Source organism: Citrus clementina, unplaced genomic scaffold, assembly GCF_000493195.1.
Source record: "Citrus clementina cultivar Clemenules unplaced genomic scaffold, Citrus_clementina_v1.0 scaffold_9, whole genome shotgun sequence".
Lineage (NCBI taxonomy): Eukaryota > Viridiplantae > Streptophyta > Magnoliopsida > Sapindales > Rutaceae > Citrus > Citrus x clementina.
Genome location: NW_006261964.1, coordinates 29,244,802 through 29,271,602, shown reverse-complemented (window position 1 = coordinate 29,271,602; position 26,801 = coordinate 29,244,802). Strand labels below are relative to the sequence as shown.

At 34.2% G+C, this 26,801-nt stretch overlaps 4 protein-coding genes and 1 long non-coding RNA gene across 5 annotated transcripts; all 5 read left to right on the top strand.

Annotated features, from left to right (window-relative positions):
• Positions 1–7,550: 7,550 nt before the first annotated feature.
• Positions 7,551–11,046, top strand: LOC18032624 (coumarin 8-geranyltransferase 1b, chloroplastic). The gene is made up of 12 exons (XM_024192016.1): positions 7,551–7,614; positions 7,995–8,302; positions 8,411–8,494; positions 8,581–8,655; positions 8,750–8,833; positions 8,935–9,024; positions 9,232–9,336; positions 9,547–9,642; positions 10,268–10,339; positions 10,460–10,555; positions 10,679–10,783; positions 10,918–11,046. Exons 1-12 carry the CDS (start codon positions 7,551–7,553, stop codon positions 10,957–10,959), a joined length of 1,221 nt encoding a protein of 406 aa, XP_024047784.1. The 3' UTR covers positions 10,960–11,046.
• A 713-nt stretch (positions 11,047–11,759) lies between these two features.
• On the top strand, positions 11,760–13,902 carry LOC112101212. The gene is made up of 3 exons (XR_002907331.1): positions 11,760–12,296; positions 12,719–12,787; positions 13,681–13,902. It is a non-coding gene; the product is annotated as an uncharacterized LOC112101212 (long non-coding RNA).
• Positions 13,903–14,505: 603 nt separating this feature from the next.
• LOC18033300 (UPF0496 protein At3g49070) lies at positions 14,506–17,069 on the top strand. The gene is made up of 3 exons (XM_006421919.2): positions 14,506–14,553; positions 14,701–14,758; positions 16,006–17,069. Exons 2-3 carry the CDS (start codon positions 14,710–14,712, stop codon positions 17,067–17,069), a joined length of 1,113 nt encoding a protein of 370 aa, XP_006421982.1. The 5' UTR covers positions 14,506–14,553; positions 14,701–14,709.
• A 4,391-nt stretch (positions 17,070–21,460) lies between these two features.
• On the top strand, positions 21,461–24,708 carry LOC18032863 (BAHD acyltransferase DCR). Its single transcript, XM_006421918.2, has 2 exons — positions 21,461–22,008; positions 23,621–24,708. Exons 1-2 carry the CDS (start codon positions 21,574–21,576, stop codon positions 24,509–24,511), a joined length of 1,326 nt encoding a protein of 441 aa, XP_006421981.1. The 5' UTR covers positions 21,461–21,573; the 3' UTR covers positions 24,512–24,708.
• A 1,110-nt stretch (positions 24,709–25,818) lies between these two features.
• LOC18032972 (succinate dehydrogenase assembly factor 4, mitochondrial) lies at positions 25,819–26,157 on the top strand. Its single transcript, XM_006421917.2, has one exon. It carries the CDS (start codon positions 25,819–25,821, stop codon positions 26,155–26,157), a length of 339 nt encoding a protein of 112 aa, XP_006421980.1.
• Positions 26,158–26,801: the final 644 nt, after the last annotated feature.

Here is a 26,801-nt window from a genome sequence, read left to right as displayed (position 1 = left end):
TTTATTTTATCCCTGAAAATAATAGGAAAAAAATAACTTAAAAAAAGACCAAGAAAGAAGAGGAATTTTCGGGTTTACCACGAGGCAGAATAGCAAAAGTGGTTTTTGATTTAGTTTTTCTTCTCACAAATTTTGAAATGGTACATTATACCCCTTAAACGAACTCGTGGCCTAAGGTATGTCCTCCGAAAAATCCAAATTGGTGCACAAAATTCAAGTGAAACAGCTAGCCGCCTCATTTGTTGCACCTAACCATTTGGATGGCAGTAACTTTACCAAGTTGAAGCGGCCAACAGCTCCAAGGAATCGGCTAACTGATTTCAATTCTCAAGTCGCGGGTTTTACCTGTTCCATCTTCTTCCCTTGCTTTATCACTCTATCTCCTTAAGACTAAAACTCCATTTTTATCTCACTAAAATTTATTATCTTCTCATCTGTTTCTAGCTCATTTGATACTTCAAAATCATTACCTATCACTGAAACACCATTTCTCACTCAAAATTCAAAAATCTCAATTGGTGGCCTCTTATAGTGCAAGCATTATGGAAATAACTAATCCAACTCATTATACAATATGTTTATTACAAAATTCACATTATAGTTCTTGTAATTATCGTTATATGCAAGTAGTTACAAATGAATAATTTTAATACCTAATATTTTACAAATAAACAATTAGATTGTGTCGTATCTTCTTTCTTAATGCTAGCATAGGGAGTCATTGCACTTACTTAGATTGGTACCTTAACAATATAATTCAATATGATATTATACCAACTACCAATTACAATATTTAGTACCATATTTATATTTAAGACCTCTATAATAATATTTTGATGCACGTGAAATATGAACATTAAACGTGAAAATAATGATAATCTAAAATTACTTACAATAAGACAATGTTAGTCACTGAACATGGAACCTTTTATTACACACTTGAGTTGTTCATAATTATCTAAAATTTTACCATTAATCTTGAGTAGTGAATTGTTAAATATGAAAAAAGAGAGTAGTGTCTGAGTTGGGTTTTTCAAACATTTAGTGTCACCATCAATAGAAGGGTTTGGTAGGTTGTGTATGGGTTGGTGAACACATTAATTAATTGTGATGAGAAACCATGTTAATAAAAAATGGTTAGCCGTTTTTTTTAAAGACTAACCTCAAGGCCTTTTTCTCTCCTCCAATCTCCCCCATTATTATGAACAAAAAATAAAAAATTATAAAAATGGTCTATCACTTTCCCATGTTACCATGTTGTGAATCTTTGGATGTTGAATTATGGGAGGCTTAAACAAACTACACATGTTACATTATTTTTTTACACTTTCATTAATGTGCATCCATATTGTCAACATCTTTAAAAATTTAGTTGTCGATAAGTTGAAGTATATATGATGATCAATTGAATGGTTAGATTTAAGACTAAGTAAATAGTATTGGCACAATGATTACTGTTAACTCTAATCATCTTCTTATAATGCTCATTTTAAAGTCACTTACAAAATCGCGGATTAATGACATATAATATATCTTAAGGCATCGTTATTATATATTTTATTTCGAATGGGTCGGATTTGGGCCGAGCCTTGATGGGCTTTGGCCGGCCTTCAGCCGAACATATCCATGTACCATAGGTTGGTTAGGCTTCATATAAAAGAAAAAAAAAAGAAGAAATGAAAAGAAAAAAAATGATCAACCATAAATATGAAACACCTACCATTAATCTTGAGATTGGGACCATTAAACTTGAAACCAAAGTACCTTGAGACTTAGGGCAATGGACATGAAACACAGAATCAGTAACTTATAACCCTAGAAGTCATGCAAATTATAGACTAATAAATATAAAACACCTACCATTAATCTTGAGATTGAGATCGTTAAACTTGAAAACCAAAATAACTAAAACTTAGAGCAATGAACATGAAACACATGATAATTAACTTGCAATGCTGGAAGTCATGCGAATTATGGACCAATAAATATGAAAGCCATACCATTAATCCTGAAATTGAGACCATTAAATTTAAAACCGAAGTAACTTGAAACTTAGGGCAATGAACATGAAACACGAGATCATTAACTTGCAGCCCTAAAAATCTTGCAAATAATGCACCAATAAATATGAAACACCTACCATTAATATTGAAATTGAGACCATTAAACTTAAAACCAAAGTAACTTGCGACTTAGAGCAATGAACATGGAACACAAGATCATTAACTTGCAAGTTGAAATATCTTGCAAATTTTGGACCAATAAATATGAAACATCTACCATTAATCTTGAGATTGGAACCATTAAACTTGAACCGAAAGTAATTTGAGACTTAGGGCAATGAACATGAAACACATGATCATTAACTTGCAACCTTAAAAATCTTACAAATAATGGACCAATAAATATAAACACCTACTATTAATCTTGAAATTGGGACCATTAAACTTAAAAACAAAGTAACTTGAAACCTAGAGCAATGAACATGAAACATAGAATCATTAACACTTGCAACTCTGGAAGTCATGCAAATTATGGACCAATAAATATGAAATACCTATCATTAATCTTGAAATTGAGACCATTAAACTTGAAACCAATGGCAGACCTGTGCCTGGGCTAGACTGGGCTGTAGCCCGGTCTAGCCCCAAAAATAAAAATTAAAAAGTTATTCAAAAATTACAAAATTGCCATTAAATACATAAAATTATATTTACTTTTACTTATTCCTCTTTACCTTTCCTTGTTTCTCCTTTTTGCATCCATCCAGCAGCAACAATAAAATCCCTCACTCCCGCGGCTGTGGTGGTCCCTTGTTTCACTTCTTTTCGGCTCAAGTACTTTCCATTCAATTTTTAATAGGTAAAAATCACATCTTATTTTAATTTATGACAGTTCCCTCCCTAGTTTACAAGTATGGATTAATTTATTACAACTCTCTCTCTCTCTCTCTCTTGTTTACAAGCATGGGTGAAATCAAAACATATTTTCTATGATTCTCTTTCTTGCAATAATTAGGTATAAAGTATAAACAATTAAACAAATATCAACAATTGAGATTTGGGTAATAATTTTTGGTGATTGTTGATTTGTTAGTTACCATATAATTCTAATTGATGGTTGGCATCTCTATATTAGAATGAGTAGATAATAAATTGTCTAATAAATAAATAAATTTGTTTATTGAACTTCCTCATTTGATTAAATTAACTCAAATCTCATTGTTTATCTATTAATTTTTTTCTTGTTATTCTAATATTTTACAAAAAAAAATTTCAAAAATTTGATAAGCATGGGTATTTGTATTAACCATATATTGACTTGTATGAGCTTTTAATGTTGATTTTTTTTATTTTGCGACTTTAAATATATTTTAAAATAGTAGAATGTATAGCTTATAACACTTTTAATGATTTCTTGATTCTTACACAATTACATGTTGTTATAGGTTGTAATGTCAAACAACAAATCCAAACCGAGGAAAACTCTACTTTCACTCTTTACTAAAGTAAATGATGGTCAATTATCAAATGGGACAAGTTCTATGTGCAACATTGATGCCTCAAGTTCTCCACCTAAGTCTTAAAGAGTCGAATTTGAGAAAGTTGGTACTCCATCTACTATTGACACGCCTTATTTAGAACGTGATCCCGGATTGCATTTTTCAATAAGTGCTTTTCCCATTGACAAGCGTGAAAATGTGCGGATGGCATATATAAATATGGGATCATTTCAACCCAAACTACAAAAGTATCCATCGACTAAATATAGTACGCAAAACCGTCGATTTCAATTTTCTTAGTTCTTGAAATTTCCTTGGCTTGAGTATTCTATATCAAAAGACAAAGCATTTTGTTTTCCATGCTATATTTTTCATGATAAGCCATCTAAGAATGAAGTATTTATTGTTGATGGGGTTCAAAATTGGAAGTATGTTGGTTGTGAAAAAACATGTCATTTTGCTCAACATGAAAGAGGTCATGGTTCTTCTCACAATGATGACATGTTAAAATGGAGCAATTTAAAGGATCCATCCAAACATATTGATAAGACAATGAATGCACAATCTTCGCAACAAATTTTGGAGAATAGACTGCGACTTAAAACCTCAATAGTAGCTACCAAGTGGTTAGCAAAACAAGCATGTGCTTTTAGAGGTCATGATGAGTCCGTTAATTCGCTTAATCGTGGAAATTTTATTGAATTAATTAAGTTGTTAGTAACAATGAATGAGGAGATTAATAAAGTTGTGTTAGAAAATGCTCCTAAAAATACCCAATACATAGCACCTAAGATTCAAAAGGAGTTATTGAATATTATTGCTAATAAAGTACGGCACAAGATTCGAGAGGAAGTGGATGATGCTAAATTTTGTATCATAATTGATGAGGCAGTAGATGAATCTCACAAAGAACAAATGGTTATTATTTTGAGATATGTTGATTGTGATGGTTTTATTCGAGAGCGTTTCTTTGAAATTGTGAATGTTGATGAAACAAAGGCCTTGACTTTAAAGAATGAGATATGCAATATGCTTGCTCATTACAATCTTTTAGTTGAAAATTTAAGAGGTCAATGGTATGATGGTGCTAGTAATATGGCGGATGAATGGAATGGATTACAATATTTATTTCCCAATGATTGTCCGTATGCTTATTATGTACATTGTTTTTGCTCATTGACTACAACTCATATTAGTTGCAGTATCTAAAGAAGTGCATGAGGTATGGCTATTTTTTTCGAAGTTGAGTTCTATTATTAACTTTGCTAGTGCTTCTTTCAAGCGTTATTCTGAGTTAAAATCTGCTAGAGAAAAAGAAATTATAGATTTGATAGCTTTAAAAGAGCTTGAGACTGGTATAGGGACTAATCAAGTTAGAACTTTACAAAGGGCTGGAGATACACGTTAGAGCTCACATTTGACTTCAGTTAATAAGTTTATTGAGATGTTTGGTGCAACTCTTGAAGTATTAGGAAAGATGATTAATGATGGATCTAATCGAGATACGCATGGGGAAGCTAAAGGTGCATATAGGGAGATGAAATCCTTTGAGTTTGTGTTTATTTTGCTTTTATTGAATAAAGTTCTCAGAATTTTTGATATCCTTTGTCGAGCATTACAGACAAAATCACTGGACATCTTGAATGCTTTGAACTATATCTCAAGTACAAAAAGACTTTTGCAAGAGTTTCGAGATAATGGATGAGATGATTTTATTAGAAGTGTAGTATCTTTCTGTGAAAAATACGATATTACTATGCTTGATATAAGTGATTGTTATATGGAAGGTACAAGGCGTTCTTGTCAGCAAAAAGATTATGTTACAGTTGAACATCATTAGCACTTTGATGTATTTAATGCTGTAATAGATTTTCAATTGATGGAGTTAAATAGTAGATTCTCTGAGCAAACTGTGGAACTCCTCACTTTGAGCTTGGCATTGGATCCAGTTGATGGGTTCAAATCATTTGATATAGACAATATTTGTTCTCTTGCTGAGAAATTTTATCCTCATAATTTCACTCCAAATGAGGTGCTTGCTTTGAGAAGAGAATTAGAACATTATCAAATTGATCTCATCCACGATTTCAAAATATGACTTCCCTCTCTGAGCTATGTCGACGATTTGTTGAAACAATGAAGTCACAGCACTATTTCTTGATTGATAGATTAATTCGTCTAGTCTTGACTCTTCCTGTTTCCACGGCCACAACAGAGCGTGCATTTTCAACCATGAAACTTATCAAGACATCACTTCGTAGTAAGATGGAAAATGAGTTTTTTTCAGATTGTATGGTTATCTATGTTGAAAGAGAAATTACTAATACTGTTGATTCAGATTCTATAATTGATTATTTTTATAATTTGAAATCCCGAAAAGTACAACTTCGGTAGAAAATTTGTATTAGGATTGTATTTTTTTTATACTACTTTTTTAAAATTATTTTTATTTACAATATGGGATGTTTAGGCGTAAGGCTCTTAATGTCTCTTGTTATTAGGTGTATTTTGTCATCTATATATATGAAATTTCATGTTCACTTGGTATAAATTTTTTATTTTAGCTCAAGGTACTGCAGAGTTTTGGGTCCGCCCCTGCTTGAAACTAAAGTAATTGAAACAATGAACATGAAACATAGGGCAGTAGACATGAAACCTAAGGCAATGAACATGAAACACATGATCATTAACTTGCAACTTTGGAAGTCATGCAAATTATAGACTAATAAATATGAAACACCTATAATTAATCTTGAAATTGAGACTATTAAACTTGAAACAAAGTAACTTGAAATTTAGGGTCATGAATATGAAACATTGGATCATTAACTTGCAAGTCTGGAAGTCATGCAAATTATGGACCAATAAATATCAAACACCTACCATTAATAAGAAATGAAGACAATTAAACTTAAAACCAATGTAACTTGAAACTTAGGACAATGAAGATGAAACATTGGAGCATTAACTTGCAAACCTGAAAGTCATGCAAATTATGGACTAATAAATATGAAACACCTATTATTAATCATGAAATTAGTACCATTAATCATAAAACTAAAGTAACTTGAAACTTAGGGTAATAAATATGAAACACAAGCTCATTAATAGACAACTCTGAAAATCTTACAATTAATGAACCAATAAATATGAAAATGGTACTATTGATCTTGAAATTAAGACCATTAATCTTGAAACTCATTTTTTATTATTATAAAACTACTTTTTTATTATTATGTGGTCTTTACTATTAAGATAATTATTATTTTATTGTTATTTTATTTATTATATTTAAATAATATATTATTTATTACGATTTAATTTGTTTTTCTAACGTTTCACATGCAATTGTCGTAGCTAAGGCCCTCCAAATGCATTAAGAAGTGTCAAATATTTTGGCCACCTTATATATATATATATATATATTTATTTATTTATTTATTTGTTTATTTTGGCCACCAACTCCCTACCCACCTTTGTCAGCAACTTCAAATGTCAACGACACGTGATTCTTCTTTTTGACTTTTTACCAAAAGTAATAATCCAAATTTCCTCTTCTCAAAAAAAAAAATAATCAAAATTTCCTGGTAGCACGCCAAGGGCTACTATTTAAGAAAAGGGTGACACATTAAAAAAATAAACATGATTGATGATTCCTGCCCGCTCTGTAGTTTTATTTTTGGATTTTTTAAAAATAGTAATTAGATCTTTCAAGTAGCACATTAAGATATCAAGTGCCATTTAAGACACGGTGCCGGATTAAAAAAAAAAAAAGGTGATTGCCGGCAAGCCACAGATCTGTAGTTTTATTTATGGAATTTTTTTAAAAAATAATAATTAAATCATTTAGGGAGCACTCGAAGTCCAAAGGCTATTTAAGAAAAGGTTTGTCCTCACAAGGATGGCAAAGAGTGCCACATTAAAACCAAATGCATTTTTCTGCACAAGACAAATATAAATTGAGTGTTTAATCACTTAAAGTTTTGTCAATCTCTCTCCACAACACACGTGAAAAGAAATAAAGAGAGAAAGAAAGAAGCAAATCATCATGTTGCTTCAAATTAATCCGTGTTCGAGCTTCCCTTTGAAATACCATCCTTTGCAACACGCTGGTAAGTTTCATTCTAATATTCTGACAATGTCTAAAAAATTAATACTTACGGTGAATTTTATTCTTGGTTTTCCACTCGCATGAGTTTGGCATTGATAGCTTTAATAAGTACCCATCTCTTGTTTGATGGTGAAATTATCTCGTATAAATTTATGAGCATAACTTATACTCACATCATAACCGTGAATCTAATCTTATATATTTAATTCATAATTTATTTTCAGTCAATATGGGATGATGTTCATAACTAAAACCAGAGATAAAATTTGATGATAAAAATTTATTAGAGACTTAAATGATTAAAAAAATAAATTAAGAGAAACCAAAGTTCTCATTCTATCTTTTTTTTTTTAAGGTAATTAATATTTTATCCATATTTAGGTTCAGTTAAAACATTCCAGACTCCACTGAAACATATAAATGGCCTGGCAAACAAAAATCAGAGCAAGAAGTACTCCGTCAGATGCTCCTCCGAAAGTTCATTTCTTTTAACCAATAAAATTGGACACAGCGAGGATTTAGTAATCAATAGAAATCACAAACCATTGAGCAAATCAACAGTTGCATTGGCAGCACAAGATGGGTATTCATCAGAATCCGAGCTGGCCTCAACAAGCTTTATGCAAGTTTTGAACAAGAAGTGTGATGCATTCTACCGGCTTACTCGTCCCTACAGTTGCGTTAGCATTGTGAGTTGCTTAATTAATTTTAGGCATGTGTGCAAAATGATAGACAAATCAATCTAGCTTCTTTCCTTTTCTTTTTGTTTTTCTTATGATCATTTTTAAATTTATCAGATTGCGGCGTTATTATCCGTTTCTTTGCTTCCATTACAAAGTCCTGCTGATTTCACTCCCAAGCTTATCATAGAAGCATTCAAGGTAAAATTTAAGTGGTTTATTCATTGTCAAGTTTAATTTGGAATTTGGATGAGTTAATTTTTTTTTTTATTGATATTAATTTTCAGTGCATGGTGCCCGCAATAATGATGAACAATTATGCCAATGCCATAAACCAATTGGCAGATGTTCATATCGACAAGGTATTTATATATTTCACTCACCTGTATATTTTGCTTATTTCATGTATAAATTATATATGTTTTGCTAACAAATTTAGATTAAAATTGTCAAAAGGTTAACAAGCCTTATCTCCCCCTCGCTTGCGGAGACTTTTCAATGGGAGAAGGACTAGCAATTACCATAGCATCTCCATTAATGGTACAAAGTTAAAGCTTCACTCTTCGACATTGTTAATTATTATTTCACTTTTCAAATTTATGCAAACCTTAATTACTAATTTCTTTTTTATTAATTTCCAGGCTGTGGCTATGGGGATTATGCTTCGATCACCACCACTAGTTATAGGCTTCATCATATGGTGTATAGTTGGAGGCGCTTATTCCATCGATGTAAGCACCCAACTTGCTTCGATACATAATATAGTTATTTGTGAAAAAAAGAAAAAAAAATCCAAATCAGAAACTTCAGTTAGAGATGAAGATCATGAAGTCAATTTGATTAATTAATTGCTTCAGACAAATAATTGGTTAATTGATCAATTTAATTAAGTTCATCATCTGATTAATTGTTCTTCTCAATCTCAAACTTGCATGCAGCTTCCTCCCCTTCTTCGATGGAAGGGAAATCCATTGATGGCTGCAGTGACCATCATCAGTATGAATGGACTTCTACTTCTTTTTCCTTTCTTCATACACTTCCAGGTATATATACTGTTGAGACTTTTTTTGAATATTATTGTTAGACTCTTACCTAAAATGTCTAGCTATCGAGTCATGTGATTTTTCTGACATGAATATGTACAAATTCTCAAATTTGTCCACACACACCAAATAATCATATGCTTTCATGTCAAAATTCGGTCATATATATTTTCAAACTAATTACGAAAAGGATTTGATACATAAATGCAGAAAATTGTGCTTGGTAATCCCGTTGCATTCACGAAACCAGTGTTGTTTACCGCCGCTTACATGGTGATCTGGAATGCTGCAATTGCATTTGTAAAGGTAACTAATTCAGAAATTGAATAAATAATTAGGGTCCAGCTATGGTATCACAGTGGTACCATACCCCAGCTGGATCTAATCATTAGATCCAGCTATGGTGACAACTGTGGGCTGGATCCAACTGTGGTATGGTATCATTGTAGTACCATAATTTTGCCCAAATAATTATATGTATATACAAATATAGAGTATATGAATATTTCATGTCCATCAATAGCAACAGCTTATATGATAAATTTTATTACTTAGAATATATTTGATTTTTTTTTTTGTTGTTTGGATTTTTTTAGTAGAACTTTTGAAAATTAAATAAATTATTTTGTCTTTTATTAGTAAAAACTCAAATTTTGGGCTTTTACGAATAAAGGTTAAATTTTTTTTAAATAATAAAATGCCTAAATTGTCCTTTACTTATTTTATTTCTTTCATAACATAACTTTAAATAAATTGCTTATTAAGGCAAATTTATAATTTTTATGAAAAATTCTAATTGATAACCAAATAACTAAAAAAAATTTAGTAAAAGCTCTACGAACAAAACATCTATTTAAAAAAAAAAACTCTATTTGATGACCTATACCAAATGGAGCCCTAATTGTTTTGGTTTCGAACTTATAATATACAGGATATACCTGATGTGGAGGGTGACAAAGCATTTGGCCTTCAAACGCTCCCAATCATCCTAGGGAAAGAAAAAGTGAGTAATAATCATTTTCTTTACCAATTATTGTTTTATATGATGTGAATCTCGAATACAGTATATATAAGAATTATTGGCCAACAATATCGATGATATGATTTGTTTAATTTCTAAAAGGTATTTTCGATTGCTGTTAATATGATGTTAACGGCTCATGGAGGTGCTGTACTAGTTGGAGCTTTTTCGCCTTCCGTGTTATGCAAACTTGTTACTGTAAGAATTTTAATCAGTAATTTCTACAACAAATTTAGCCTTGTTTTTATGTATTCGCTTGATCTTGAATGTGATCTTCGTAACTCATCATTTAATTTTTTTTTTAATGATCTTTTATTGTAGATGATAGGCCACTCCGCATTGGCTTTCGTTTTGTGGCGTCAGGCTAAAACTATTGATCTCTCCGATAATAAATCAGTGCAATCTTTTTATCTGTTCATTTGGAAGGTAAGTGATTCCTACTTCCATGTGTGAATACTTAATCAAAGAAAAATGTTAAAGAAATTGAAGGCTAGCTGACAAGATTTTGTTAGATTTTTCATTTACTTCCATAGTGACATGTTTTGCTGACGCATCTGCAGCTGTACTATGTTGAATTCTTATTTGTGCACTTCTTACGCTGAGAATAAGACCAAGTCCTCACAAAGAGGAACAAAGTGAGTAAAGAAAATGAAGAGTGCGCGGTCAAAATCATATCGGCAGCACGTACTAAATACTAATATGCTTATCTAGCTCTATGCTTCCTTGCAGCAATTGTTGTACTATGTTTTGTTGTATGTTAGGCGTTAAATAAGTTGTAAGATTGTTAATTTTGTATCTCAATTAAATAATATTATTTGTTAATTCTGACTTGAGGCCAACATATAAGACTAATAATTGAATATAAGATAAGACGCTACCAATATATATATATATATATATATATATATATATATATATATATATATATATATATATATCATTTTTAGTTTCATAGAGAACTCACCAAATATATGTTGATGGAGGCTCGCTTTCAACCATAAGATTCCTTTGATTGTTAAATGATAAGGACACTTCTGTTCTTATTGTTTTTCGCATGATAAAAATATACATCCCCTCAATCAGCAATCACCCAAAGTTGTAAATTTTCAAAAACAATCATTAATTGCATGTAACATATGCACTTCGGATTTCTTAATTAAGAGTGCGATTTAATTTTTCCTCTTCACTTATGATTTTTTAAATTCGTCACGATAATTTATTGAAATAAATTAAGCGCGATTACACGCGCCGATGGTCGGATTTTATTTTCATCACGGGTCCGAATTGAGCTTAATTTGTATTAAGCTTAAAAAAAAAAAAAAAAAAAAAAAGGGGTCGGATTGTATAATTGGTGAAGGGGAACTGTTTTTGAATTCAAAAACAAAGTGAGAGAACCCGTGAAAGAGAGAGAGAGAGAGAGAGAGGAATTTTGACCCGTTGACCCGAAAACCCGACCCGGACCCGCGATATTGACCCAAACGGATCTCCTAATTCCGGCCACCTTACCGGTCGTGCTTGGTACCGATCTGAAGCATGGAAGCCGACCGTCGTATCCCCGTGGTCCTCGTCGCCGAAAACCGACCAGAACGCCGACGATTTGAGCTCGAAAGTCGCGGCCAAGATCCTTTTCCGTCGCCGTTGATTCCGCTGGGTTTGTGACGCGCCACCACTTGGAACTGGTTCCTCACATCTCCAGCAACAATTTCTGACCAACCACGACCACCAGGGACGCTGGAAAATCGTCGAACGACCACCGGAAAGTTTCGGATTTTTTTTGGAGCTTCGATCCGCCGTTGCCGCCGCGCGTGGGAGGACACCGCCGGCACCATTGCACTCACCGAGGTCGGAACTAGCTGACCTAAGCTCCCCGTCGTCGTTGACTGAAGTCCGGTCACCGTTGACCGGCAGGGGCAATTCGGCAAATTCCTGAAACTTTGGGGTGAATTTGTAATTTTATGTAATTAGTGGACATTTTGGTAATTTTGAGTGAGGGCAATGAAGTAATTTGTGATTTCGAGGGCAATTCGGTAATTTAAGACGTTAAGGACATTTCGGTAATTTTATGCCCCGAGGGTAATTTCGGAATTTCAGACAATGTGATTAATTTATGTAATATAAATTGAGGACAATATGGTAATTGACGAATACGAGGATATTTTGGTAAAATAATGAAGTTTGAGGATAAGTTGGTAAAATATTGATGTTGGGGGTATTTTGGTAATTTTGGCATGTAGGGGCATTTTGGTAATTTTACTCATGCGGGAATAGTTTATCGTTAATAGAGATTTGATTCGAGATTTATTATATTAAATTGGTTGTATTTCTATTTACGGAGAATAATTATAGTGTTTCCGTGATTAGGAGGATCCGCATCCGCGAACGAGAATCAACCCGCGAACGTTGTTGATACCGAGTCTAGACATCATCACTGTGAGTGGAATATACAAAACCTATTTTCATAGTATATGCTGATTTTATGATAAGTATTTAATGCTTCGATTAAATGATTTTCCGGCAAATTAATTTTTATCTATGTGTTGGTCTTTATTGTTATTGAGAATGAGTTTGATTAATGATTTTATTAGCGTTTTTGAGTAAAGGCATGATATTAGAATTGAGCAGATTTTGAGATATGTTGAATAGAAAGAAAATGAGATTTCAGATGAGATTCTATGTTTATGTATATGTTATTTTTGAAATCATTAGACAGTACCCTTCCCTCCAGATACAGAGAAACAGATAATATGAGATGAGAAAAGAGATACAGACAAGAGATACAGATAAGATGAGATAGAGGCCTTTGGGGCCCGTCGGGACACACATAGAGGCTTTGGGCCGTGTGTTCGGGCGCTTTTGCCTTTTGGGGGCTTATGCATGCACAGTACAGATATATGAGATATGAGATGAGATCGTCCCCATCTATCCGTTGTAGCTCCGGGGCGTGACGCTACCCAGATAGTGCGTCATTGCCCGTCCGTCGAGGTCCGGATATGATCAGATTATCCCTTGGGTACTTGTTTGATGACAATTTTTAGTCTTCAGTATTTGATATGATGAGTATTATATGATTCCATCGATTTTATGCGAATATATGTATTATAGTGTTTCAATGAATTGATTTGCATTAAATGAGTTTGAGCAAGTTCTTATGATATTTTGAGAAATTGAAATTGATTTGAGAAACGATTTGAGAAATTGATTTGAGAAAGATTAAATCATTTTAAATAAATTTATTAAATTGTCAGTAACTACTATCCACTCACTGAGCTCACTGAGTTTTATACTCACCCCTCTTTTATTATTTTATATTTTCCCCCCCACAGGAGAGTTACAGGTACATCAGTCAACTCAGTAGCGAACGTTAGTGTGATATTGTGGCCACGTGATGGTGCTAGGAGTCGTGGATTTTAATTAGTATTATATTTGGGATTTTTGCGAGTTGTATTATTTTATTATTTTATGTAATCGATGTAATTTAATCTTAGGATGATATGGATATGTTGATTTGAGAAGTTGATTATGGAGGATGGTTGGATATTGAATTATTTTGGGAGTGTTGATTTGTAAATTGCAGGATTGGATATGTTTTATTTTTAAGGGAGACTCTGCCGAAATTTTTTATAGAATAGTTTCGATTTTACGAGTTTAGATAGACTCGCCCTGGGGAGTTGCGGGGCGGGTCGTTTCATTGCATCTCTCTTTTTGGCATAGGCTCTTCTGTCATATAGAATATGACAAATTTATAACCATTTGAGCAGGTTGCTGCATAACTTGCATGTATACTTGCATATGCCAAACAAAATTAGTCCACTGAAGATGGCACGGTGAGTTAGAATGCCATCAAATTTGAGCCATTCAATCAAGACGTATCCTCAAAGTTGCAACTACTTAGCTAATTGTTTGCACGCATATGATTTGCTTGTCAAATGATTGGAAGAAAATAACATCAACATATTCCTTTCAAGTTTCTAAAATCATTCAACATACCTTCACTTCCACAACAAGGCTGGCCTGATTTTGGACAAATTAAAGACAAAATATATACACATCATCATATCTTGCAAACAGAAGCAAGAGCATTCTAGTTTGTCCAAAAGTATATAAATTGCCTCTTTTGTTTTCATTTAATATCTTCCAAAATCCCAATACTTCATTCGGGGGGAAAGAAAAGCTTTTCCTTTGTTTCTCCAGAAGAGGTGAGCATGCATCCTACTCTCTCTTTTTCCCCACCTTCAACTTGCTTCTCAAGTTTCTTTAAATTCATTCCTTAGGGATGAAATATTTTGATTATGTTGTTTACAGGAAATTTTTTTTTTTTTTTTGGTTATTGTATATGCCATAAGGTAAATTAAATGAAGAAGAGAATTAGTGCACGCATCCGAAAGTGCCTTTCCCATGCAGGTTTGTTTACATGTTTTTAAGTTCTTTTTCTTTTTCTTTTATCATATAGAACAAATGTTAGTACTATCTCTTGAGATTTTAACTGATTAAACCAATAAGAAGCAGTAACAGGGTTGAAATTGGAGCCAAAAGTTAGCGGGGTTATGTTTTTAAGGGTCAAAGTTTAGCTAATTAATAGAACTATGAAAATTTAGAAACTAACTTCGTTTATTTTAATAACTAAAAAAAAGGTACAGAACCTAGCTAGGACCAATGGTTGTTGAAACTTGAAAACAGTAGTTGAAATTGCACTAACTACTAAACCTATAATACATCAAAATTTATTGCAGACTTTGCAGGTGACAAATAACTTTAGCTGGCAAAGCCAATGGCATATTATTTTCCTCCTCTATCCTTATCAACATATGCGGGTGAGAAGTTCAAAGGACTAACCATTTTCATATTCTAAAATCATTCAAATTTCAATACACTAAAAAAGTGAAAGATAGTGCACTATTATAGTTCATATTTTTCTCATCTTCTAGTTCCATCAGCAATTAAAGTCACATGATCGTCACCACATAATATCAAAAAGAGTCTTATTCCATATATATCGAAATTTGATTGTAAATTTAATTAGTTTATTTTCTGGTATAATTAATACGGGAAAGAGGTAATTTAATTGTTTTGAAAAACATAGTTTTGCATGTGAACATATTTTGTGTCTATTGAATGAGCTTGGTACTGGGATGTTAAATCATGCTGAAGAATAATGCTAAATACTAAGCCATCTAGAAGGGGACCTACGATAAAGTGGCCTCATTCGCATTCACGTCTCTCTTTTATACAATCGCGATAGGTCTCATTATCAAAATCAATTCCCATCTGACCTATTTAGAGCCGATGCTTCAGTTTCATTTCTTTTGTGCAATCATCATGGGCAAACTTGTCCCTAACATCATGTTAATTTTATCAAAAGATGAATTATTAAAGTTATTGACGGGACAAGAGCCGAGGGCATCAGCTATCAAAAGATGAACTTATTAAGAAGAGTTAACGTCGATGCTAGGGAATCAATTAATTTAGTGTAAGATCTTAAAAAAAATTTAAAAAAATTGAGGTTAGAATATTGAATTTGTTATATATATATATATATATATATATATATATATATATAGAAATGCCGATAGAAATTTTCTAATAAGAAATTTTAAAGTGCGAAAAAATTTTAAAAAAACTCTTAAACATTATTTTGGCGATATATACAGCATCGAGCGCAGATATTTCGAGCCAACGCACCGATGTTGATGTACGAGAAGAATATGCTCATGCCTTCCGGACAGAATCATACAATGAGTTTTGGACACGTGTCCTTGCTTTATCAAACAAAGATTCAGCCAAATCTATCCAAGTTGAGTCTACAACAGCGGCTCGACTCTCATCCTATCGACTCTTTGCCGAGCAACTCTTGGATCCTGATCAATCCACGGTTATTCGGATCCTGGACTTGGTCAAAACACCCTCTCTAATATTTGATTATTTCACTCAGACCGCCAACGCTTCTCTATTCTTTGGGCCTTTATTAAAAGACATCGATAATGTTCGTATCAAGTATCGATCTTTTAAAGTCATTGTTAATTCACTTCAAAATGCTCATGCTTTACCGATAAATTACGTTTCGAGTGTGGTGATCCGACTAACCGAATTTTCTAATTTATCGAACCCGTTTGCTTCGGCTGCTCCGACTACTCGTCGATTCCGGGTCGTTCAAGCGGGATGCGGGAAGCTACTCAAGCAACTCGAGTCGAGTCGAGACAAGGCTCGAGCCAGGCTTCAGCTAATAAATATAACAAAACACGGCTCTGCTACATTCCTACTGGCTATCACAATTTCACTAACCGTAATAGTCGCATCACACGCGCTTGCATTGCTTGTGGCTGCGCCGGGTTTGATTGCGGCCTCGCTTGAGCTGGCTTCAACAAGGAGGTTAGTCAGGGTATCGACTCAGCTTGATGCAGCCGCAAAAGGGACTTATATATTGAACAGGGATTTGGATACCATAAGCCGGCTTGTGGCTCGGCTGAATGATGAGCTGGAGCACATGCGTTCGACGGTTAAGTTTTGGCTTGACAGGGGAGAGGCTCGGCTCCAAGCAAGCGGTGAAGTGGCCCGCCAGCTACTGAAGAATGATGCCAGCTTTAGCCAACAGCTTGATGAGCTTGAAGAACATCTGTACTTGTGCTTTATGACTGTCAACAGAGCTAGAAACCTTGTAATGAAAGAGATTTTGGATCCGGGTCAATCCACGACCCGAGATCTAAATATGATGTAAAAATTACTATTTTTTGAAAAAATGAATTTTTTTTTTCAACTTAAGAACGTGCAAGTTTGACAAACAATCAACCGATTAACCATTTCAAATGGAAAAAAAAAAAATTATTACAATCTCTAACACACAGTGGTTCCCAAAAATGAGGCCCTCAATGTTTTATGTTTAAAGTTTAATAAAGTTTTTTTTATATTAAATCATCTGTTATCTGAATACTACATTAGGGTCTTCACTAATCTAAATTCGAGTCGAGTAGGACCACTAGGACCGTAAAATTCTCCCAACAAGTATTTAACCCAGCTGCATTCCCAAACCGAGAACCGAGAACCTTAGTTAAAATAAAACATCTTTATGCCAACTGATCTACACGCTTATTGGTTAAAATTCAATTAAGCTTCAATTGCCGGTCTATAGGACCCGCCAATCAATTCCCAGCAGTCAAGCCACTTCTTATACCCTCCATTTTCCATTTTTATTTAAGAGGACCAGCTGCTGCTGCTGCTGCTGCCCATTTATTATTCACACCCAACGGTTTGCCAATTGCCATTATAAGTTAACAGATGAATAATTGCACCTTAGAATTTCGGCCAAAATTGGCCAAATAACCGATATCTTTTTACATGTATGTATTATAATTAGTCACGCACTAAGAAAACTTGTTCATTTTTCTTTTTGTTAAATATATACACTACTCATCATATTCTTATATTCGTACAGCTGAAGAGAGCAAATTATACATATTTCCCATCGTGCGTGCTGGCATTTTAAATTAAAGAATTAATTAAGCTCGATTATTATCAGCAAAAGTTAACTGTACTTTTGTGCTCCCAACAATATGGAAATTAGTTAAAAACTTTAATAAAACACCGTCTCTTACAAGCCTCAAGATCCTCGTGGGCCGGCATGCAATGATGTGCCAAAAGTTTAAGCTAGGTTCCGACAAAAATGGTTGACTGTTTTACTGAGCACAAATATTGGCGGACAACTCCTACCGAACAAGGCGGTTTATGATTCAAATTCATTAATTGAAAGCTACGACGACAATTTCAAAATCACGAACATGCTGCAAAGGTTTATAGGTATAGCCGTGTCTTTTGAAGAAGATGAGCCTCAATATTATATATTCACAAGAAGATGAGGGGTCTTCATTCAACCACTTGCTTGTGAAGCTTTCCTTTAATTTTATTTAGGATTTGCTAATTTTGCGTCACACGTACTTCTTAAATTTGTTAGTATCTCTTAAGTTCCATCAATATTTTACAGTTAATTAATTGTATCCATAATATGATCTTAAGCTTTTCTATGTTTACAAGTTGTAATCATTTGAAGAGAGCAGTCAGGTTGGACTCGGCATTTATTAATACGTGAATATGGAAAGTTATGACATTCACCATACATTTTATTAATACCTTAATATATTTTCTCAAAAATGTCAAAATGATGTATCCTACTTCAGTGCATACACCTACCCGTTTCAAAATGCACATTTTAAGTTGATTTATTGCAATGGAAATAAGATGTTAGTATTTCAATTCCAAAGAGATATATTTGCATCCAATTTGGAGGCGGGTGGTATTATTTATTGCAATGGAAATAAGATGTTAGTATTTCAAAATGGGCTGTAATAAAAATAGAGTGGAATAAGAAATGAGAACTAGAATACATTAGGCCCCGTTTGGTACCGTTTTGCAAGCCATGTTTTCGTTTTCATTTTTATAATACACACGTAAAACATGTTTGGTGGTTTTGTTTCACAAAACAAATTACAAAACACAAAATCCGGATTTATTATTATAACTATACAACTGAAAACAAGTTAAACATGTTCTCCAAATTTTACAAACTAAACCTAAAAATGAATTAAAAAACAACAAAAAAATCGTGACCCTCTGCAGCCCTCACTCAAAATCCAGTTCACTGCAGCTCCCTCTTTCCCCTCAATTTTCTCAATCCAGTTGTAGCAAATCTCTCTCTTGGTCGCTCTTGGTGTGCTAGCCACTGCCGCTGCTCTTTCTCCGCTGTAACCGCTGCTGCTCCGACTCCGTCCAACTGCTGCTACTCCGACTCCGTCCAGCTGCTGCTACTTTGTCTTTGCTCTCTCGGATCTGCACTTGCTCTCTCGGATCTTTGCTCTCTCGCTACTTCGTTGTTGCTCAGTCGGATCTGCACTTGCCCAACCATTTCGAGACAGTTTTGACACATATGAAGATGATGCAGGACACGAATTGGGTGGTCCGATAAGTCCATCTCTGCTTCAGTTGAAAGATTTGAAATACTTAGACTTAAGCATGAATAATTTTAAAGGCTTCAAAGTTCTAGAATTCATTGGATCACTAAAGGAACTGAGATACCTCAATCTGTCAGGCTCATTTTTCAGTGGGACTATTCCACAAAGTCTTGGAAACCTCACGAATTTGCTTTATCTTGATCTCAATAATTTTGTTGATCAATCCAATCAAATAGGCCTTGGATGGCTTTCTGGTCTTCCTTCCTTGAAATATCTTAACTTGGGAGGGGCAGATCTCAGCAAGGATGCAGCATATTGGCTTGAAAGTATTAGTATGCTTCGTTCTCTTGTTGAGTTGCGCTTGCCCAATTGTAATTGAGCGATTCTTTGGTGTTTTAAAAGCGCGATTTTTAATTTTAAGGGACATGCATAATTATAATTTACGTAAGCAACGTCTAATTTCAATTGTTATTTGGGGACTTTTATGTGCAAGATTTGGTTACCAACGATGAATGAGACACTAGTAGGCCACTTACTAATATTGATTTATCTCTAGCAAGTGTCGCAGAGATGAATGCTACAAGAGATGGAATTGCAGTTTTTATGTGGCATGATTACATACGTAATGCATAATGTGTATCATGTAATTTTTTTATAATTATTTTGTTTAAATCATATGTTGTAATATATATCTTAATTATATGGTGTAAAAACAATGACAATGTCAAAAAATTTTTAATTAATGTTAATTCTTAAACTTTATTATCATGTAATTTTTTTATATTAAATTTGGTTAAATTATTTTGTTGTATTTGTGTGTATTAGCTAAATAATCATTTTATGACTATAAATATAATGTAAATGATTAGTAAAAACTGTTTTTGAAAAAAAATATTACCAAACGCATATTCTCTGTTTTTATCATTTTCAACTGTGTCTACCAAACGCATATTACTGTTTTCAATTTTAAAATATAGGATACAGAAAATGATACCAGACACATATTTAAATTCAAAATACAACAACTGCAAAACACCATTTTCATTTTCGTTTTTATTCTCCGAAAATACAGATTAAAAAACAATACCAAACAGGCCCTTATTTACTTAACTAGAGGAATTGGGATCGGAATGAACTATTTTATCTTAGAATTAGAATAAATCATTTTAAATTACTAAACTAACTTTAGTTTATTATTGTCATTATTTTTTGTAATAATTGTGATCATCATCAATAAAATTAATAATAATAATAATAATAATAAAAGAAGGACAACATAAGAATTTTAAAATTTGAGTAAGAGTACTATGGTCACTTTAGAAAATGAGATTCTCATTCCTAAATCCTACCTCCCTACAAGGCCAACGATTTTGATTCTCATTCAACTTCTCATTGAAGCAAGTAAATACATTATTTATTTTTATTTCTTAATTTCTGTTCCGATTCTTGATGATCAGTAAACACACCATAAAAAAACACTATATTACTACAATTCAATACCGTGTCTACACTTTCAAAATTTTCATAAAATGATAACTAGTTTGAATTTTGAAATGTCCAACGAACCCTTATTTATTAAGAGTTGAGTGACCACCTCTACAATTATATATTACGTTACAATATCCACTAACAATACAACAAAGAATTTTTCGGAAGTTTAAATTTTAAAAATTGTGCAACATACATATAGCATGAGATGTCTATCCAGCATAATTCGAACATCTACGTCCATATGTCGAAATACATGTGTATTACTGAAGATATATATGAGTTCCTGTGGGGGACTCAGTCTTTACATCTGTAGCTGACTGCGAAAATACATGTGTATTACTGAAGAAGTATTTAATTTCACTTTCAAATATGATAGGCCAAAAAATTCTCAAGGTGCAACACCTATAAGCGCAACGTACAAGTGCTTAAAGCAAAAGTGCCCTTGCACAAAATTTAAGGTGAGCTGAGGTGCGTAATAATGTCGTCGACATTATTGATTTACTTTTAGCCATGCAGGAGAGAAGCTTCACCGATCATCAACTTGATTTCTACCCTAACTAATTAACACAAAGTGACATAGAAAATATTAATTGATCACAACTGCTTTCATGAATTCCATTAATGCTCCCTCAACCGCACAAGCAGTGATTCTTCTTTTGCTATAAAAAAAGGGAAGGAAAAAAAAAACCCACAAGCAGAAGTGCTCCTGAACATATCATCTCTTCTATTAGTTCATCCAACAAAAACAAATCAAAAGTGCTTTTGACAATCAGAACCCTAATATTAGAAATGGCAGAGATAACAAAGGTGAAGATTACAAGCAAAACCCATGTGAAGCCGAGCAAAGTGATAGGAAGAAGAGAGTGTCAGCTGGTGACTTTTGATCTGCCGTATCTGTTTTTTTATTACAACCAGAAGCTGTTGTTGTATAGAAACGGGGACCGTGAGTTTCACGACGCTGTCGAGAAACTCAAAGATGGGCTTAAGCATGTGTTGGAGGAGTTTTATCAGCTGGCTGGGAAGCTGGGGAAAGATGAAGAAGGTGTCTTTAGGGTTGAGTATGATGATGACATGGACGGCGTCGAGGTGGCCGAGGCCGTCGCTGATGAGATCGCCGTCGATGATCTGACGGCTGAGGAAGGCACCAAGAGTTTCAAGGAGTTGATTCCCTATTATGGAGTCCTGAATTTGGAGGGGACTCATCGGCCTTTGTTGGCTCTTCAGGTACAACACTAAATTCAATCAATTCATCCAAAAAACAAAAATCTAAATGGTTTTTGTATCTATTTTAATTTACTTCATAGACAGGAATAGCTTGTAACAATTTTTCTTTGCATGTTAAAATAATTTTATTTTGACATTATGTACCTTATATTCAATCATATAAATAGTGAGTACTGAGTAAGTGTAAGGTATATAAAATAAAATACATCTTAGGGATACTTTTACTTTGCATGTTCATTCTGTAATGTCATATCATGTACATACACCTATGCATTGTTAGTGCTCAACGGGACAGCTGCCTTTGTCACCCATAAAGAGAAACCTTTTATTTCTTCCTCATTAAATGAATAATGCGATCTAAAAATTCAAATATAACACAACACTAGTCACTATACATGCATTATTGAGTATTGACACTTCTCATCAGACAGTTATATTGTGGGATCTGTTGCATGAAATCTGCATGCATCAGAAACATGTACATTATGGTGAGAAAAGATAGTAATATAATTATAATAAAAAAAAATATTTCTGTCATTGACAAAAGAAATTTAAAAAGAAAAAAAAAATAGGACCCAAGCGGATGTGATAGAAAATTGATTGATTTGTCACCCATTTTTAGATCTCTTTTCATTTATGAGAGGTACATTACATCTGTCTGTGATAAATGCCTTTATTACTGAGCTTGAAGATCAAATAGGCAACCAAGGGTCTTGTTGATCTAGACAAAAATAGCGTAGCCTGAATTGACTTTCTATCTGGTTGATCAAATAGTTACAAAAGCAAATTTAATCGCGAAAATGACATGTAAATACTATACTATAATGTGAGGGTAAACACTACGTTACACTCATGTAACGTACACCCACACACATGAACAGTGTATAGGCCATTAATTATAATTTAAGGGTCCCCTAATGTGAGTTCCACACATGAATTTATGTAACTATATTCAACAAAATCTCTTTTTCCTTATTAAGAAAAATATATATAGGGTGGAATTAATCAATCTTAGTTGTCAAAATTCTTCATCAATTTATTGCTACCTACTTGTTGGCAAGTAGCTAAAATAATTATATATATTTAAAACGACGCGGAGGTTTTGTACCTCTGAAGATGATTAATGGGATGGTAAATATCACTTGTTTCGAATTTAGCACACATAAACTGATATGGTTTCAACATCCAACTTCAACCCACATCATAAATACCCAACAATTTTTGGTGTCCTGATGGGGCCACCAGTCAAGAGTTTGAGACTTTAATTCTATATTATATATCTTGCAAAAATTTTGTTAATTAATTAATTAAAAGAGTAAATTAAAATTATGAATTCCAATTTTGTATTTGGAGTATGCATTATCGAATTATAAGTCCTCAGAAAAAAAAGAGAGGGAGGGGGGGGGGGGGGGGGGGGGGGGGTGTAAAAAGAATCTCATTTTTAGCTGGACTGGCGACCTGTATCAGCTTCAGGCCATTAATGGTGTATTTATGCTTCATTATAAATTTCCCTTGCGTTTTCATCGTTCAATTTCGTGACGTTGGTTCCAGCTTCATCGTAGCCGTCCATCATGAGCCTTACTTACATGCTATCTTGATCGTGTGCGCACAGTTGACCAAGCTGAAAGACGGAATGGTAATTGGATGCGCGTTCAATCACGCGATCCTAGACGGCACCTCCACGTGGCACTTCATGAGCTCATGGGCCCAGGCGTGCAACGGGGCCACCTCGGTCTCGGTCCCACCTTTCCTGGAGCGCACAAAATCCCGCAACACGCGCGTGAAGCTCGACCCCTCACTCCCCCCGGACCCACACTCCCAATCCAGCGGCGACGCTGCTGCCAAGCAGGAACCGGTGCTAAGAGAGAAAGTCTTTAAATTCTCCGAAGCGGCCATCGACAAGATCAAGTCAAAAGTCAACGAAAACGGGCCATCGGACGGTTCAAAACCGTTCTCAACGTTCCAATCACTAGCTGTGCATATCTGGCGCCATGTAACCCATGCACGTAGCCTAAAACCCGAAGACTACACAGTCTTCACAGTCTTCGCCGATTGCCGGAAACGCGTGGACCCGCCGATGCCGGACAGTTACTTCGGGAACCTAATTCAAGCCATCTTCACGGTGACGGCGGCGGGGCTATTAACAGGAAATCCACCGGAATTTGGAGCGTCGATGATACAGAAGGCTATAGAAGCGCACACCGCTAAGGCCATTGACGAACGCAACGAGGGGTGGGAGAACGCACCGAAGATCTTTCAGTTCAAGGACGCCGGCGTGAACTGCGTGGCGGTGGGGAGCTCGCCGAGGTTCAAGGTTTACGAGGTTGATTTCGGGTGGGGGAAGCCGGAGAGCGTGAGGAGCGGGAGCAACAATAGGTTTGACGGGATGGTGTATTTGTACCAAGGCAAGAGCGGAGGGAGGAGCATTGATGTTGAGATTACTTTGGAACCTGGTGCAATGGAGAGGCTTGAGAAGGATAACGAGTTTCTCATGGAGCTTTAGCTTAATTAATTATTGCTTCTTCATTTGCAAATAAATTTGACATCAAGATGTTTCAGTGTCTGAAGTTTCTGTTGCTAGCGTATGACATTTTCTAAGGGATTTCTTTGTTGTTTGGATTTGGAAGTTTGATATAATTAATTTAATATAATATGGAGGGCGCCTATGTACTTTGAATTTATTGGGTATTAATTTTCTTTTATGCTCGTTCATGTCTCATTGATGTTTGTTAATTTCTTTTCAATTAACTAGACAATATCAGTATGATACATTTTTATCTATCTAATTTTATTTTTATTTGCACGAGAACAGGCAATCTGTCATTCAATCAAAATTCCAGTATAAGTTTATATAAATAATATTTTTTTTTATAATTTTTTTTTAAGGTTTGATGAATGAGGATGAGAAACATCACTTTCTGATGAATGAGGATGAGAAACATCACTTTCTAAATATTGACTCTTGTCTTCTTTATTGCTCAAATTCGGATCAATGCCGACGTAAAGTACATTCACCACTTTCTGAACAGACGCTACTTGTAAAAAAAAAATTTATATAGAGTACAAGGTGTGTGGGGTTTGAATCCCACTGTGTAATACTTTAAAAAAAATGTATATATAATGAATTAATTAGGGTCTGTCTAGATCTAACCGCGGCTTTTTTTTTTATTTGGTTTAAACGACGAGGCGGTCCTGAATGGATTTTAACTGTGTGTCTAACCGTGATTTTTAATTTGCTCCTAAAGCATTATGTTCGTTAGTTGCTAGAATAACATAATTAAAACATGCTTATGCTTGTTTATTGAGCTATGAATGACTATCGTCTCGTTTTGTTTGTGTTAAGAGTTGGGAAGTTGGCTATCTCATAATGCGTCTGTTACAGCCAGCACTGGCTCGTAAATGTGCCTTTGTTGGCATAGCATATTTCTGAATTTATTATCCGTTTAGTAACTACTAACTACCGATGAGCTTAATTTCTAAGGCATCATATGATCAATTAAGTGGGACTAACGGTCGTTTGACAAAAGAGCAATAATTCCCACCCGAAAATGAAATGATTTAAACAAGAAATTTAAGAAAAATAAATAAATCAAAGACTCATGGGCTGAATAAAACTTTCAACAAAAATTCAAAGCTAGCCCAGTACAGCTAATAAGCCCATTTAGCAATTTGTGGCCTTCGATAAGATCGAATCGTGCGCACTTAAAAATCCTCACCGCCAAAGTTGCAGCAAAATCAAAACTAAATTCTAGTTCTTCAGCATAGGGTTTGTTTGATCCTCTTTCTATTGCAAGACCGAAAGGAAACCAAATGGCGAGAAACAATCTTGGCCGTATATTTGCATCAATTGCCGATCTCTCAGCTCCACCGAAGCTATCCCCTCCGCTCGTCGGATCCTCCAACTCGGTGAGCCGACTCATTCGCTCATCATCATCGACTCGGCAAGAAAACTCGCCCGTCAAAGAACCAGGAGAGACCGTTAAATCAAATCAAGAGAGCGAGGAAATTGTTGATGATCGAGGAGATGGAAACGAAGAAGATACCGGTGACTTTGTGAATAAAGATACCGGAGAGGTCGGTGGGCCCAGGGGTCCCGAGCCCACCCGTTACGGTGATTGGGAGCGTAACGGTCGATGCTATGATTTTTAATTTATTGTGAGTTTTTTTTTTTTTCATTTTTACTGTTATTGTTATTATAAAATTTGAGATTATTAACACAGTTTATTTTCTTTGTGACAAATTCCAATGTAGAATAAAAGCTTTGCTGCTGTTGAATTGAACACATGCAATTGAATTTGAAAGCCCTTTGTTGATTCCACAAAAATAACTTTTGTAGTAATTTGTATTTGATGTGCGTTTAAGAAACAAAAGCTCATTCGTTTTTATCCACTGGATCCATGATCCATCGATTGAACCGGAAATGCTTTAAGATTTGGATTGTTTACACAAGTGCAAGATAGACCGGTCGAAGCCATGTGTTTTTTTAGAGTGGATTAAAATTATTTTTAGTTAAAATATCAATGTATTAATTATATTAGGAATAAATCAATTTAGAACACTTATTTGAAATTTTTCTGAAGTTGTAAATAAGTTACAATTCATCTTAATTCATAAGTTACTTCGTCCCTACCATATAATTGGGCGCTTCATATTAATCTAATAAGAGTTCTTTAATTTAAATGAAAAAAAAAATATGATTTCTTGATATTTAACATTCGAGAACCAAATGGTTAATGTAAAATTCACCTACTAAATGGCTAAAGAATAGAAAATCCACGAAAGGTGAAAGGTGA